This window comes from Gadus macrocephalus, chromosome 10 (genome assembly GCF_031168955.1).
Source record: "Gadus macrocephalus chromosome 10, ASM3116895v1".
Lineage (NCBI taxonomy): Eukaryota > Metazoa > Chordata > Actinopteri > Gadiformes > Gadidae > Gadus > Gadus macrocephalus.
This window is the reverse complement of record NC_082391.1, coordinates 9891499-9908692: the sequence shown is the minus strand read 5'-3', so window position 1 is coordinate 9908692 and position 17194 is coordinate 9891499. Positions and strand designations below refer to the sequence as shown.

Sequence of the window (17194 nt, the reverse complement as noted above, 5' to 3'; positions counted from 1 at the left end):
TTTATCCTCCCCTTGGAAAAAGCGGTGAAGTGGGGCAGAGAGATCGCCATCTCTGTGCCGAGTTCCAAGGGCGGGTGTGGTGACGTATATCATATGCGTCGAGAGCAGCGAAGAGCTGTAGTTCACAAAGCGGCCTCACATAAAACCTAAAATTATCAAACTTCTTCACGAAAATGTTTAGTTTTCTTTGCATGAAAAATTATCATTTAAATCCACAAACAACATATGTGTAATCCAGGGCAAATAAAGACTGGGACCAAAAAATAATTATTTTCTCTCCATTGACACCCATTCATATTTTTCGATCTCATAGGTCCCATGAGCTCTACCGGAAGGGGCGTGACTTCGCCCCTCTACGGGACGCGAGTTTATTTTTTGCAGGGTGGTAGCGGGAAGCTCGTGAATATTCATGAGGGAACTCATCCCTCATTGGCTGGGACTTGGCTCGCTGGGACTTTGTCAGAGGGCTTGTGAAAACAGAGGGCTTGTGAAAATCACGAACGCAAATAAATGAAACGTTGTTATAAATCAACACAAATCATTGTATCAATGGTGTGACACATGTTATACAGTAGTTGTTTTTAGACGAGTTAGCATTACGAGCTAACGTTTGTTTTGGCACTTACAGAAAGGTAGCTATAGAGTTGCCGTGTAGGAGGTGGATTGATGGGTGAAAATCAATATTAAAATTAATTTAGCCCTAAGCGAAGCCCATTCTGTTCTAGAAACAGAACAGAATGGAATCTTAATGGAAATATCAAGACATGGATGGACAACAATTAGAAAAAAACAACTTGGAAACAATCACCAGCTGCCGAAAGCACTGCGATGCGCTATACATAACGTTATAAAATATAATAAATAAAAAAATGATTTACTACAGTAGCCCAGGCTGTGACACATAACAGTTTCACATGGGCTTTTAGACGAGTGAGCTAACGTTTGTACTTACAGAAAGGTAGCTATAGAGTTGCCGTGTAGTAGGTGGGTATCATGTGTCACATTATTCGTGTTGATTTATAACAACGTGCATTCATTTGCGTTCGTGATTTTCACACAAGCCCTCTGACAAAGTCCCAGCAAGCCAAGTCCCAGCCAACAAGTCCCAGCCAATCAGGGATCAGTTCCCTCATGAATATTCACGAGCTTCCCGCTACCACCCTGCAAAAAAAAAATTCGCGTGCAGGCCATACATTTGACCTTTCAGATTCGTCAGTTATTCCTTTTCGATTTCTGCATTTTTAGTAATGCTTTGCGCTTTTCATTCAGCTGTCACGTTATTTGTTTCCAACCATTTACTTTTTCTCAAATGGTGTGCATGTTTACATTTACTCCATTTAGACTTTTGAACTCTGTTCAAAAACCTTCACTTGATTTAAGCCATTTAACGTTTCTTTATGCCTTAATCTATTTCGCTATATTAACACATATTTTCAACCGCACTTTGCACTAGAGCACTCACCAAGTTGTATGCAGGAAATGCATTTTCTAGTTGTTATTATTATTATTATTATTATTATTATTATTATTATTATTATACAGTCTAAAGCGGAAGTGCTGATCTCGTCAGGTTGTTGTGGTCACCAGCTGATCGGCATTGGAGTCGACAGCCTCCTCGTCGTGGACTCGTCGTCCCTGATGCTTTTACTCTAGTATTTTTCAGACTGCAGCGGAATAAAAAGAAACCAGTATCGAAACTCTCCTTGGGCCGCAGGGCGTTTTATATCCACATCAGGCCCCAAGGACTCCGTCTAGAAGCTAACCGCTAACCATCGCTGTCTCCTATGAGAAGGCTGGAGAAGTAATCTGGGCTATTTTTCGACAACAGAAACCTTTATTTAGTAATCGTATTTCCTGTCGTCGCAGGGAACAGTGCTATTAATATTATTATTAATATAAGAACCCTTCAGTCATTTGGCGATAACAGACATTACATCGTTCTCTAACAGTTCTCCCTGGTCCCCGACTCAAGGAGAAGATGTGGTTGAAACTGTTCTTCATCCTGGTTTATTTCCTGGTGTTATTCATGCTGGCCCGTTTGTTTGAGACAGTTCTTTGGTATGAGACCGGTCTGTTCGCCACTCAGTTGGTTGATCCAGTGACTCTTAGTTACAGAAGGTTGAAAACGATCTTGGAGTGCAGAGGTTTGGGATATTCTGGATTACCAGAAAAGAAAGATGTGAGCGACTTGGTGGAGAAGTCAGGTAAGGCCTGAGCAACAACTCGACCCCACATTTTGGATGAGTCTTAAGTTTTTCTACACAGATGGGTCTATTTTTGGTAGACAGAAGGATTTGGCAGGAATTGATTGATGTAATGTTCATAAGTATGTTTAATCACTGCATTATCCAATGAAATTCCTTGACGTGGCTCAATTTTGCTGTTCACATTGCTTTTAACTTTAGTCTGCTTTTGCTAATTAAAATCTAAAAATGGATTCTTGTTCATGTCGAACCTTTGACATTGAGGATTTTGCCCTTGTCTTATTTGTATTATGTTATTTTTTTATGGTTATTTATACTGTGTACATTTTGAGGTTGTCTCTTTTTTCTAATACATTTAGTTAATATTTAATAGCCTGGTTGAGTCTGTTGGCTCCTTTGCTTTACAAAAGACCAGCTCGCATGTTTGCTTTATAACGGACTGTTGAACAGCAGAGAGCTACCACACCATCATCTGCCACTACGCCGGCAACAAATAAACAAATGAACTCTGCAGTTCTGCTCACTCAAAGTCTGCCAGGCCAGAATATAGCGGACCTTCTCACGGCAAAGCTGAAGGAAGCCATACAGCAGTTTGTATTTGAGGGCAGAGTCATTGGATGGGTCCACGACAACCGTCCCAGAGTCAGCTGATCCTCTGTGGCTCCGCTCCACCTTCCAGCTGGCCATTAATGAGCAATTTGCACCACACCTGTCATGACATTCATCTCTGGGCTGGCAAACTGGTGAGCCACTTTTATCAAAGCACCGTGGCAACGAAAGCGTGCAGGAGAAACTGAAGCAAAAGGGCCTCTTAGCCAACTGGCTTATCCAATCAGGTGAAAGTAGATGGAGCTTCGTCTGCGATATGTCTGCTGGGCTGGTGGAGCAGCAGGGGGGTGAGGTCGCTGTCCTGTCAGGTCAAACACAGACCAAGCCTCAAGAGGACCAGGTCCTAGAGCTGAAGGACTGGAGGCTGATGGAGGACACAACAGTGTGCCACCTATGGTCTGCAGCGAAGAGCCTTTCCCACAACAATCATACACAGAAAAGGAGACGGCCCCAAAGTCAACGGATTCAAGACCCAAGTGGCTTCCTCCCTTAGCCTTGGACCCAGACAAATCTCGTGAGCTCATGTTTAATTTGCTCTAATCGATCGACCAATCAAACCCAAACCTTTATCTAACATGCCAAAGGAGCGCCGGTTTCAACAACAACAACAAAGATGGCTGATGTGATGTAGAACGTTCTTTTGATTCCACAATCGAGACCGTATTAAACAAATTGGACGGTATATTTTCACTTAAAGAAGAACAAACAAATGCACTGAAAGCTTTTGTTGATAAGGAAAAAAATAAATGACGTCGCTCAGTGCTGCGTCACCCAAAACTTTGCCCTCATGGTGAACAAATCTGCCAGAACCTTTAAGATCTGTCTGAACAGATTTTCGGCCATATCATAAAAAGGAGATAAGTAGTTGAGAAGTAGTTGGTTATATAAAATGTAGAACTCGTAAAATGAGTAAGGGATGCATAGGATGGGCCAGAATTAATCATATGTGGTGCTATAATAAGGCCTTGAAGTTCTATATTTCAACAGGCTGCCATTTCCACTAGGAAAGTGCAATATGCACAAAATTTGGTATACCTGCACCATTCGTCATCTACAATAGACTGGGTACCCCCAGCTCGTTCAGCCGGCGATTTGAATTCGCCCTGCAGCAGGGGCTGGAGAGGAGCAATGCATTTCTTCCTGCTTCCGATCCGCTTTTTATGGGAGCCAATCACCAAGCTGGCTTTTCCCCCTGACGTGCTATTGGCTGGTTTAACACATTGAAGACATGGAAGCGACGGCAAGCAGCCAATGTGCGTACAGAGTCGTTTGAACTACACCCGTTGATCACGCCTCTTTTACTGAAGAAAATGACAGCAGCCTCCCCAAACCAACTTGCATCTACGATTGAGCTTGGTCTGGCAATAGCCAGGCTAGGGGCAACCCATATGGTCAGACCATTTTTATTGAATGCAATGGCCCTACCTCGACCAAACACCCACACAAAAACTGCTTTGGTGCTGGAGGTGGTAAAAAGTGCAAACTTGGCAGGCACACATGTACCAGGTGACTCTGGGACAATATGGTCTTGAAATTCATAGCAATAAGGCCAAAAGAGGGAAATACAATTTAAGGGGACATGTATGCATTCTCCGAAGCTTAAACAGCTATAACTTGCATCAATACCACATAATCTCGGCTGTTGAATATGGCAACTAATAGTAGATTCCATAGTATACCCATGCCAAATTTCAAGTCTATATCTGAAAACGCAGGCCTTCAAGGCAAGCCGGCCCTTAAAGGGGTCCACGCATAATTTTTGAAGTGTGATTTGACGCTGGATTTTGACACTATATTTAAGAAACAGGGTAGCTGATCATTTTGATATGCTTACTTCCAGTAAACCAATTTATCAGGCTTACAAATGCCATTTTACCATACCTACCAAGCTCACCATATCTGCCACATATGGAAGACTGCTCCATCTAAAGTTTAGTGTCACCTGCCTTTTGGAAAGAGTCTGACCTCAACCAAGCATATTGTGAGACATTGCATCAAATCTTTACTAGGATGAAATCATTATGCCATGGCCACCATGTTCGCCATATTGTAGGACCCCGTAATTTAATTAAATTTTAGCTGATTGATTTACATAATTTATTAACAGAGGTTCAGTTTTACGAGTTGGTGTCACTCCCCCACATGATCGGATTAATGCTGAACCCTTTGTCACAAGCACCTTGACTGATTGACCAGGCTGGGCGTGGGTCTCACCCCTGAGCATGTTGACGTGCTTATTTTCCTAAATAAGATTCAGAAGGTCTGCTCAGAGTTTGTATAGAAGCCTCTTGTTAGAATTGGTTAATAGTATTATTAATGGTATTTATTTAATCATTAATTTCTTCACCATCCACGTTTAATCATTGATGGTCAGGAAGCAGATGTATCAATATCTTTGTGTGAAAATAAAGTTTGGTCGATAAATTGTCATTGTCGGATGATCGATTAAGGAATGTTGTCAAATTTGCTACCCTATCTCAGACCTTTCCTCAATCCTGCTAATGCCGGAAATCAGCTCTTAAAACTCGCCTCTTCATCACTGCTGGTTAACAGTAATCTCTATAGCACTAACCCTCCTCATCACTGCTGGCTAAAAGTGCCCTCTATAGCACTAACCCTCTTCATCACTGCTGGCTAACAGTGCCCTCTATAGCACTAACCCTCTTCATCATTGCTGGCTGACAGTGCCCTCTATAGCTTTAACCCTCCTCATCACTTCTGGCTAAAAGTGCCCTCTATAGCACTAACCCTCTTCATCACTGCTGGCTAACAGTGCCCTCTATAGCACTAACCCTCTTCATCACTTCTGGCTAACAGTGCCCTTTATAGCACTAACCCTCTTCATCACTGCTGGCTAACAGTGGCCTCTATAGCACTAACCCTCCTCATCACTGCTGGCTAAAAGTGGCCTCTATAGATCTAACTAAGCATTAACTTGTCCTTTCTTATTATTTTATTTCTTACTGTTTTTGGCTGGTTTTGTTTTGCCTCCTTGGTACTTATTCCTTATAAAGTAACACTTTAATGTTAAGTCTTTGTTAAAGTTGTTCTTTGTTCTCTAATTAATGTCACAGCTATAAATAAACTTATTGTGGGTCCGGTGCAATATGTCTTGCAATTATGTAAATGTATGATATTATTTCTTTGTGCAAATTTTGTTTGATGCAAACATTGGTGTTCAGGTGCCTCAAGTCCATTGTATTTTAAATCAACATTCCCGAAAAGAACACACATTTGACGCAAATTGTTTCTATGTGAATACACATACGTAAGATGGTGCCATCCTTTTGCTTCCAATAACATAACATTGCTGCTGATACTGAGAAAGGATGTGATTCTTTTCTCAGGAGAGTTGATGCAAGGGGAGCTGTACTCAGCCATCAGGAGAGAGGAGGAGCAGACGAACGTGGGAGAGCCAGGAAGCACCTCCTTCAGTGGGGAAATGCACTTCTACGAACTAGTGGAGGACACAAAGGACGGCATATGGCTGATACAGGTCGGAGACAGTTGGAGTGTGTGTGTGTGTGTGTGTGTGTGTGTGTGTGTGTGTGTGTGTGTGTGTGTGTGTGTGTGTGTGTGTGTGTGTGTGTGTGTGTGTGTGTGTGTGTGTGTGTGTGTGTGTGTGTGTGTGTGGCGGCTGGTGGTTTTTAAAGTGAGGGAGGAAGGACTGCGCGCTTGGTTGCCATTGGCCTGCTTGCACTGTTGGTGTATGGTGGCATAAGAATGTGAGACTCAAGTTGTTTCAGGGTGTCTTGGTGAACTACTAAATAGCAGGGAGGGATTGTTATGTGAATTATATTGATACAAAGCCCAGTGTTTCCCATACATAGACCATTGTGTGGCGCGGCGCCACAGAATCAACATCGAGCGCCACGAATTGATCCTGTCTTTTTTATTTATTTATTTATATATATATATATATTTTTTTAATAACGCGATTTGGAAACCTAAAAATCGTTCCGTCCATTCATCTCTGCATAGCACTCGTTCCCCCTGTCACACACACACACACACACACACACACACACACACACACACACACACACACACACACACACACACACACACACACACACACACACACACACACACACACACACGGAGCGAGAACGACGATGCTAACACATGAACCCACCGATGTCACCCGTCGCTTAGCAACCGGACACGCTGGGGTTGTTAAGTTACCGGACTACTGAAACTACTACGGAGTGATAATAACAAAGACGTGAATCAGGCAATAAATCCAATTTCCTTGACAGCGGTAAGGTTCGGTGTGCATTAAAGTACAGACGGAGTGGACCAATTGCAAACTACTGCAGCTGCTCCAAGGTTAAACCCCAAACTAATCGGAATAAGTATTTATAGCGGACTACACCACCTATTCTATTCCGCATAGAATTCTATTCTGAACCGATTGAGGCGTATATATATATGATACTTTTCTATTCCGATTGACCTGTTCTTCCACATCTATGCAAATCAGATGTGTCCGCATGTAAACGCGGAGTTACATGCACACTCACTGACGGCCGCGTCGCCGTGTCGCAGACGTCAGTGAGTGCGCCGCCGCCCCACCCCCCCCCCGCACCACACATTGGTCCTTGGTCTGTGGGAAACACTGCAAAGCCACAAGTGGCATCAGTGTAATTTGAAAGCTGGTGGGCAGCATGTCTTTGAAATGGACTACAAGGGCAGAAAGGAAAGTATGCCAAGCCCATTAGTCAAATCAGGCCTACTCTTGATTTGTAAAAGTAAATAAAAAATCTGGGCCTATTTTTGGCCTCAATGACTGATGGTTGTTATTTAGCTAAGTTTATTTTCAGTTACAATTGTTTTAAGAAAAGACTCAAGACCAAAAGTGATGCCATTTAATCATGCCATTCATGAATCATTCAATAACACCCTTTCCACAATATCAAACAGAACGGTCAGAGTAACAAACTAGTAAAAGAACAACAAGAACATTATTTCAAAACTATTTACATGGGCTGTAAGCCTAACTATTCAGATTGAGGGACTTCATTTATAGATCAGGTCAATCCTCCTTGCTGTTTGCGTTTCGAAGATATCAGTGACCTGGTCATACCGAACTGGATCTTTTTTAAGTGATTTCAGCATTTTCTTTTCAATCGAAATAATGGCCAGGGCCCAGTTTCCCGATAACGATGGATCTTCGCTCTAACGATCATTCTCACGATGGATCTTGCGAACCATCGTTAATTTCTTTGTCGCATTTCCCGAAACTCCTCTTAACATGAACGCGCATTCGCTGCACTCACGACGTTCGTAGGATTGTACCTGTCCACTGACATGGTGCTGAAACGGGCTATGACGCAGGGGGAGACCCAGCTATGTCGCAGGAAAATGGGGTTAAAAAGGGTTAAAATATCTCCCCATCAAGGCCAACCGCAGAGTAGCCTACGAAAAGATTAGAGTGCAATAATATGAATGCTAAAGATATTAAAACACAATTGATTAGGCCTAGGCCGACATATGTCAGTCCTAATCCTGAATGCACTGTGCATACTTTTATTCACGACATTTCCCCCCCTGAAATAATTCCATATTGCAAAAATCCAAAATAGATTGTGTGACAACTACATTTATCTTAATGTGCTGATTTCTGAAAAATAGCCTACTTTGCGCAGCAAGAGAGCCGACTTTATCTGATTCCGCATAAGGTTTCATTGATTGGCTCTCTAGTATAGAATATTTGTAGACATTAAAAATGCAACGTTCCATTCATTCATTATCATTCAAAGACGGCTATTGCTGACCCGAGTAGGAGAGCTTGGTCTAGATCCTGCCCATATTGTTGGGCAGGATGAAGTAGGCTATAGGCAGGGTTCGAGTTATTATTCCATCTCTGTGGGGGTCTCTTAAAGTTGTTGACGGTGGGGGGAGACCGTACCGGCCTTGCGCTGAATTTTGACTGGGGGGGCTTGGGGGGATATAGGACGTAAATATAGGCTATTATGACACGGCTCTTCTCAATGCCGTGGAACGCTCCCTTCACTTGCATGGGCCCTTCACAACAATGCCAGCTTCTTTGGTTGCTAAGCGACGTCTTTGGCTAACTATTCTCTGCTGATCAACACTACGTATGGTAACAAATAAATTGTAAAAGGACACCTTGTGAAGTTATTTTTTTGTTTGGCAAGTAGCCGCTCAATATCGAAAATAAGCCCCTTCAGATCGAAGCACCTCCGTTTCGCGTCGGTGTCCGGTTCGCTCTGTCTGGGCTTATTTTCCCGATAATGACCGGCGTTCTATTATCCCACTTAACGTCAATATTACTCTGCATGTGGAAGGGAAAATAACTTTATTTGTAATTACAATATTATGCTGCTGTATTTTCAGAGACCCCCACAGATATTTGAGTTTGCTGCTTTCATGGGAGCCCGACCTCTCTCTATGGTAGCTCATCTCTCACTGGCTCCCATCTAACTCGAACCCTGGCTATAGGTCTTTTTACACTGCCGAGCCGGTTCGGTCGCAGTTTGGCACGCCCGGCGATTTCACATTCTTATCTCAAGTTTCCTGTGTAAAACCGAGGGGGTCAAATCCCCCGTTCGTCACGGCGCGGGGTTTCTTGGTTCACTTGGGAAGGCGGGACTGTGCACGGAGTCTCTGACCTCTTTAGAATAATTTGTATTTCTGCATACTCCCGAATGTTTTCATTTTTTTATGAATGAAGACACCCGCATGCAATAATGAGTTCACTCTGAGTGTAGACTACAAACGCGATTAACTATGGTCAGGGATGTTACTGACCGGGTCCAATAAATAGTGAACTTCATCACAGCCTCACCGAAGCGCCTACATTGCTTAATGCAAACAATTGCAACAAAAAACGCCTGCAGAAATTCTCAGACACCCAATTCTAGGAATGTCCGCTGGTGACGCCACTGAGGCTATAGTAGGCTAACGATGCTCTTAGCGTCCTACGAGTACCCTGGAGTCCTCATTGGCTACGAGCGTTTTCACGACGTTCGTTACCAACGATGCTTTCGGGAAACGGTGTGAAAACTGTACGATGCTCGTACAACGCACTTCACGATCCACTTAAGCTAACGATGCTTTCGGGAAACTGGGCCCAGATTAGTTAACCTTTCCTGCCCCATCGCATTCCGTGTGCACGTTTTAATTCGTTTCAGGCAGGAAAAACTTCGCTCAGCTCCTGCAGAGGTGGCACCAATTGTTGCAAACACAGACATAAGTTTGTACAACTGTGGCATCGCTCCACCAAGGGCGCTGGATTTCCTGAAGGCGAGCGCATCACAAAGTTTTCGTGTGGAATTTATCTCTGCATTGCTAAAACAATCTTGAAGTTCAATTTTTAATTTGTCTGCATCAAAGAAGTGGCCATATGTCTCCATCAAATTCGCCAGTGCCTGCATGGGAAATGAGGCTTTCAGAGATTCGAATTTAACCGCATCCAAAAGCTCGGAGAAGCACAAACGATCTAGGCGTTGGAAGCGGTGGGTGATTTGGGTGAGCATCCTGTCGTGGATGGAATCATAAAGCGCTCTGTATTCCTGACGGGGATTTAGCAGCCTTCTTTTTGCCCTGTGAGATACATCAGGGTCATCTGTTTGAGTGGCAGCCCTGGTGTAAATCTTGTCAAAGACAATCTCTACTTTCAGTTCGTCAATTATTCGTAGGAGTTTTTTTTATGCGCCGTTTGCAGAAAGCGATTTCCATTGACTTGTGCTGTAAGATGTCAAAGATCACGTCAGTGTGCGCAAACAACTGCTCAAATGTGAAGAGAAAAAACACAAATTCAAACTCTTCCATCCTACACCTCAAACCATCAGCCAAATGAATAGTCTCGTCATCCATGGTTGGACGCACAATAATATTCTTGAAGATGTCGTGTAGTTCGTCATAATTAGAAGCAACCGTATTCACTACTCGGGAGAAGTTCCAGCGAGTCGGTGCGTTCCGGGGCAGCCGAGCGCACCTGAATTCCTCGAGTAAAGCTACCCTCTTGCTTGACTTGGAGAAAAAAGAAGTGAAGCCACCCAATTGAGCAAAGAAGTACTTCGCTTGGGGAATGGCCTTAACACCCTGACTTAAAACTAGGTTTAAGCGATGTGCATAGCAGTGGACAAATGTTGCACAGGGAGCCACTTCTCTCACCTTAGCCTGCAGGCCATTCAAGTGCGAGGCCATGACCGCGGCACCATCGTACGTTTGGGCGACAAGTTTATCCTTGAAATTGAAACCTGACAACTCGGCCTGAACGAATTCGAACAATGACTTAGCATCTCGACCATCGGACACATCAAAAAAGCCTAAGAAGTGTTCCTGGTACCATAGTCATCAACATAGCGCAAGATGACAGACAGCTTTGAATGACAGCTTACGTCTGTGGTCTCGTCGATTTGCCAAGAAAAGAATGGTGTCCTGTTAAGTTCCTTTTTTATCTCTGTTTTAATCGAACTGTGAATGGCTGCGATTAAATCGTTTTGGATTGTTATTGACATGCCAGTGAAGACAGTCGAGCTTTCCATATGTTCTGCCAGAACACGGTCATACTGAGCAATCACCTCCAAAAGCTCCCTGTAATTTTCCCCTTCGTCATGCCCCCTAAATGACAACTCTTGCATGCTCAGGTAAGCTGTTGCATCTAACATACGTTTCACCACCTCCCTATTGCCATTGTACTGTTGGATTTGCAGCCGCACACCCTCATCTACAACCTGATCTATAGGCATCGTGCCTAGCAAGGAAAGTCGGATAGCAGCATCATCGTGATCTTGACACTTGTCGTGGTGTTTGGTATCAAGATTTTCCACATCAGTGAAACCATGAACAGCCCACGTTGGAGATTTGCTATTGTTCATTAGCAAACAGGGCCAACAATACAGTCGATAGTAATGCTACAAGTAAGCCATGAGTACCTAGTAAACCATGTAGCACTCACAACACAGATGTTGCCATTACTTTTGGTTATCTCGATTTTGGGAAGTGGTCTACCTTTTTCTTTGGTCGCTAACTTAGTTCCTGAATTAACTTAATGAACGGAATGCTTTGTGCAATAAAACATGAACAATGTCCGCTGTTTCCATCGTGCATTTCATTTACAAATGTTAGGATCTCGTTATCGTTCAGATGATTCCGCTTGCGTCTGTCTGGTAATGCAGAGCGGGTTTGTTATCGACAGCGTTGGCAGATTTCCCGCCCAATGATCATTTTTCCAGCCTAACGTTGTTTACAAGTAGCCCAATTGGGTGGGAAACCTGCCCAATCTGGCAACACTTCTCAACAGCCAGGTACCCTGCTTATTGGTTCATAGGCAGCGCAAATAGACATTTGCGCGAATCAGACCACTCAAGGTCCCACCCACTCAGAGGAGGTTTTCCTCTCTCCCATTGAAACCCATGTTATTCACCGGCCGCCAGTACTTTGGGGAAATGAATGGGAGCCAATGGAGGCTAAGGGAGGAACGTCCTCCCTGAAGTAATTGTCAATAGGCGATAGGGGGTGCTAATGTCCCTTTACCCAGGGAAACAAACATTAGATATTTGATGGTGTTAAAGTAGGACATATTTAAGGGCATTAATTCATTACAGTAGTCTGGGCAATCTACATTTTTATTCTCAACAATGTTAAGGAGATTCTTCCTCTCCTCAATGGAGAAGCCTCCACTGATAAATACCCATGTATAATATTATAATTATTATATCATATTATATTACATAGATATAGAGCTCCTAACAATCCCTTCTCCTCCATGCTGTAGTTCAATCTTACAGCTCATTGGTCAATAGGCAGCAGCTCAGCTACAGACACCAGAACCACACATTTTGAAAGGACTGAAACAGGGGAATAGCAGTAGCTAGGGCTGGGCGACGTGGACCAAAAGTCATATCTCGATATCTTCAAGCAGAATATCGATATAAGATAAATATTTGTGGATTGGGGGGGGGGGGGGGGGGTGCCGAACGAGCTCTGGGCACCGCTCGCCGATTTACTATTCCTACCGTTCGGAATTGAATACAGTTTTATGGTTGAATAAACCGTGGACTAGACACTGCCTCCGCCTCGTATTTGAGAACATAATAATATATAATGTCACGGCCAAAAATTGTGTGCGCCTCCGAAATATTATGAATCGTAACGACTGCGTGGGGGGGCGTGGCTAGGTTACTTGTTTAGGTTTTATGTTTGGGTATCGCGGAGTGAGAAACCTTGGAAGTTAGTTACTGTAACGTTATTACTATACCTACCTACCGTTTGGATTTACCATTATTCCTACCGTTCAGAATTGAATACAGTGATCGTTGAATAAACCGTTGACTAGACACTGCCTCCGCCTCGTATTTGAGAACATTATAATATGACGGCCAAATGCTGTGTACCCCCGGAATATTATGCACAGAATTGAATCGCGACATGGAGCTAAGCTCCGTCGGGTGTCCGGGAGTCCGCAATGACTTTGGGAAAATTGCTGTGGCCTACTGCCTTATCGGAATAAAAAATAATTATGTCAAAAAAAAAGGTTTCACTGTGCACGTTTTACACAGTTGTATGATGCTGTTTAATTGAAATAAATGTAACTTAAAACATAAACACAAATCTCTGAAATGTAAACAAATGTCTAAATTAGGCCCCATTCTTAAAGAAAATAGCAGTTTATTGGATAACCAAAACAGAACAATATGCGTAGTGCATATCTGGTAAGTGCAAATGTCATTTTAACAAACAGCATGTAAACTGATAACAGAAAGCAAGAGAATACAACTACAACAATGTATCTCTAATTTGTGCACATCTCATTGAACAAATTACAAAAGAACAAATCACATGACTGGGTTGGGCCAGGCCAGTTAGCCTACTCCAGATTTCTGGCTAGGAAAACAAGCCTGTCCAAGGTGTCAGGGTTAAGCAATGCCCTATGACAGGTGACAATGTCCCCACTACAACTAAAAACCCTTGCAGAGGGGGAGCTGGTGGCTGGCACACAGAGGTATTTTTTTGCCAGGCAACTCAGAGCTGTAAAGGCCACCCCATGGTCTTTCAACCACTGGAGAGGGTTGGCCTCACTGTCAATGCAGGCTGCCGTAAGGTAGCTGGAGAGCTCATTTTCAACAGCCTCCCTTGTTGTGACAGTGGTGGTGCAAGATGTTGTGGTCTTCTTGAAGAAGCTGGACAGGGTTTTCCTCTTCATGGCTGGTGGCTCATCAAGCTGAGGTTCAGCTGCTGGGCCAGGCAGCTCATGTGAAGTGCCACCCTGATCACAGAGCAAAGCCTCTGCTACTTGGACTGCTTTGCATTTCAGCCCTTCAAGCTTCTCTTTGGCGATGTAACTCGCCCTGAATCGGGGATCCAGTAGGGAGGCAATGTGCAACAGGTCACTGGTTTTTCGCTCTGAATATTTACTATTCAGGTACTCCAATGTGAGCCTTGATGGACTTGCACAACTCCGTCTCTTCCTCCTCAGGTGCCAGGAGACTCGCATAGGAGAGGGTGACGTACTCCTCTCCAGACAGGGCATCAGTGAAGTCCTGAAGTGGTTTCAGGGCCTTCTTCACTGACTCCATGATGTCCACATCTTGCCAGGTAAAAACAAGAGGTCGGGATTTCTTGTCTGCAGATAGCACTTTGGAAAGAGCCCTCTCTTGCTCCAGGTCCCTCCCAACCTTGAGCCCCAACGAGTAGCTGACTCAGTGATCAGCTGATGAGATGGCAGACCGAGTTGTTGTTGCACGTCACCCAGGCCTCTTCTCCTCTTCCAACTGTAGGAGATGCCGCTTACCACTTTTTTGCAGATGGAAATGGCACGGGTTATGCCATCCATAGCGTGTCCTGACACACAAAGTCAAAGCACATTTTAAATAAATGTCTAATGTATGATATTATAAGTCAGTTTTTAATCTGATACAGAAATGAGAACCTATGAACTTTAATTTATTCTATATGTATGATATTATAAATCATAGTTTTTAATCTGATACAGAAATTAGAACCTCTGAACTTTAATTTATTCTAAATTTATTATATAGTGTTCTATATTTATTATTATAGTGTTAATGATAAATATGCCATACAAATATAAAGAATATGTAATAGTATACTTATAAGGCCATATTTTTTTTGTGAAAATAATTCAAATCATGTGCTGCCATAAACCTATGGACTGCCATATAAAATGTTGAGAGATTGAACAGTGTTTAAATTATGCAAATCGGAATGTATTTAACCGTTCTCATACACTGACCAATAGCAAGATGCAGTCGATGTCCGAAGCACTGCATCCTCCTCCATCGCCAATTCGATAGCCTTGACTACGTTGTTCCCGTTGTCAGTAGTCACTGCCACCAGTCCCGATGGCTTGAGACCCCAGCTTGAAACGGTCTCTTGCAAGGCTTCAGCGATGTGCTCCCCGGTGTGATCTTGCGGAAATAGCTAGTTTGCAGGCATGCACTTCTCAGCTCCCAGTCCTCGGCGATGTAATGACCGTAACGCACATATAGGGCTCGCACGCCCAACTGACCACATATCTGTGGTGAGGGCGTAGGTTGTTTCTTTTGCGAGCTGAGAAATTAGGCGGTCTTTGACTTCGTTGTACATCGCTGGAAGGGCCTCTCTCACGAAATAGTGCCGACTTGGCAAGGTGTATCTCGGATCCAGCTTAGTAACCATTTTAATGAAGCCAGACTTCTCTACGGTCGATATAGGCACCATGTCTTTAGCGATGTGGTATGCCACCGACCGAGTGATATCCCGCCACCTCTTGCTTGTGCGATCGTATGATACAGCATTTGTAAACAAAGCTTCATGAGACATTTGATGCGGGGTTCTGCGTCACAGATGCGTAACATTTTGGGTCGCTGCACGCATTTTTGTGCATTCTTCATATTGCGCCTTGTGGTGCTGCTGCAGGTGATGGAAGAGGTTTGTCGTACTCGACCCTTTGGTTGCGACAGTTTTTAAGCACTCTTTACAAATTACGTGATTTTGTAATTCGTCAGACCCCTTATATCCAAACCATTTCCATACTAGGAGGAGAGATATAAGCAGAATTAAGAAATAGCAGGCGGCAGGCGCGGTTCGAAACTGCTGTTAGTTGGAACAAATGTGCTGTAATTTCAACGCAAATTAAATTATAACGATGATGACGAAATGGTCTCGTTCCATATCGCGTTTCAAAAAATATCGATATATTTTAAATATCGATATATCGGCCATTAGGGATTGGCCGATAGTCGATTCTATTAACGATGGATGGATTCCATCGTCGATCGTCTCAAGTTGCCGATAAAAAGGCGTTAATTTTTTTTAATAATTAATTTTTCTTTTTTTTTCTTTTTCTTTTTCAACAGCGCTGTGGTAGCTATTTTTACAACTTAAAAAGCCCCGCAAATTGTAATTGAAATTAACTGGCACAGGTGGAAAACATACTATGTAGCGCTGACTTGCCGTATTCACTCACTGCTGCGAGAGGAGAGGGGAGGGGCTCGAAACCTACCGGTCTGCTCGCACGGCGAAATGACATCACACCCCGCTGCACCATTTCCGGGTCACAGCTGTGGTACATGAGCTGTGTTCGAAATCGTTCCCTATTCACTCACTCACTATTCCCTATAGTGTCATGATATAGTGCACTACATAGGGAACGAACAAACGAGAATTCGGACACTACGCTGAACATTTCTAAACGTCATTTGCGTCAGTAAATGCGCCGGGTATTTGTGTGACGCAGACAGATGGGCCCACATCATGTAAACCATTGGTTCTCAAAGTGCGGCCCGCGGGCCAATGGCGGCCCGCGGAATCATTCCTGGCGGCCCGCAATGACATACATAATTATGTAAGTTATAAAAAAAATAAAAAAAACTTTTCTTTTTTTTTTTAATCAATATTAATTTAAACAAATATAAATAAATATAAAGAGAAAATTCGACTCTCTAGCTTTCAATTAAATCCTTTTAAATGTTTTAGTTTTAATCCGGCTGTACATTACTTTGAAAGGGTGAACCTCAGTTTCATGATTTAGACCTCACTTGACCTCACTCCCAGAGGTCCACGGTGCGGGTGCAATGTTTTTTTTCACCACTGGGATGCTGACGGCGTTTCCCGCCAACATTTTTTTTCCTTTGGCGGCCCTCAGTCAAATTTTGGGTTCCTAAATTGGCCCTCAGTTGTCAAAACTTTGAGAACCCCTGATGTAAACAAACCGGACACTCTCGAGGAAAGCTGGAGGTTGTATTGATGTTGAATGTTACACTTCCTTGAACAAGGTTTTTCTTATTCATTTTGAATGTTAAATTTTATATGTTAAATCCCAAATAAATTGTTGACATTTCTAAACGAAAGCCGGAGACTCCATCGTTAAATGTATTTGTTTTCGCGTTTATTCAGCTTCTTCTTCT

At 43.3% G+C, this 17194-nt stretch overlaps 1 protein-coding gene across 1 annotated transcript in view; it reads left to right on the top strand.

The window, feature by feature from the left end:
• The first annotated feature begins 1557 nt into the window (after positions 1-1557).
• rnf103 (ring finger protein 103) overlaps positions 1558-17194 on the top strand; it is a 47119-nt gene continuing 31482 nt past the window's right edge. Inside the window, exons 1-2 of the mRNA XM_060063455.1 lie at positions 1558-2204; positions 6161-6309. Coding sequence (XP_059919438.1) covers positions 1979-2204; positions 6161-6309 — 375 coding nt within the window. The 5' untranslated portion in view covers positions 1558-1978. The remainder of the gene's footprint in view (positions 2205-6160; positions 6310-17194) is intronic.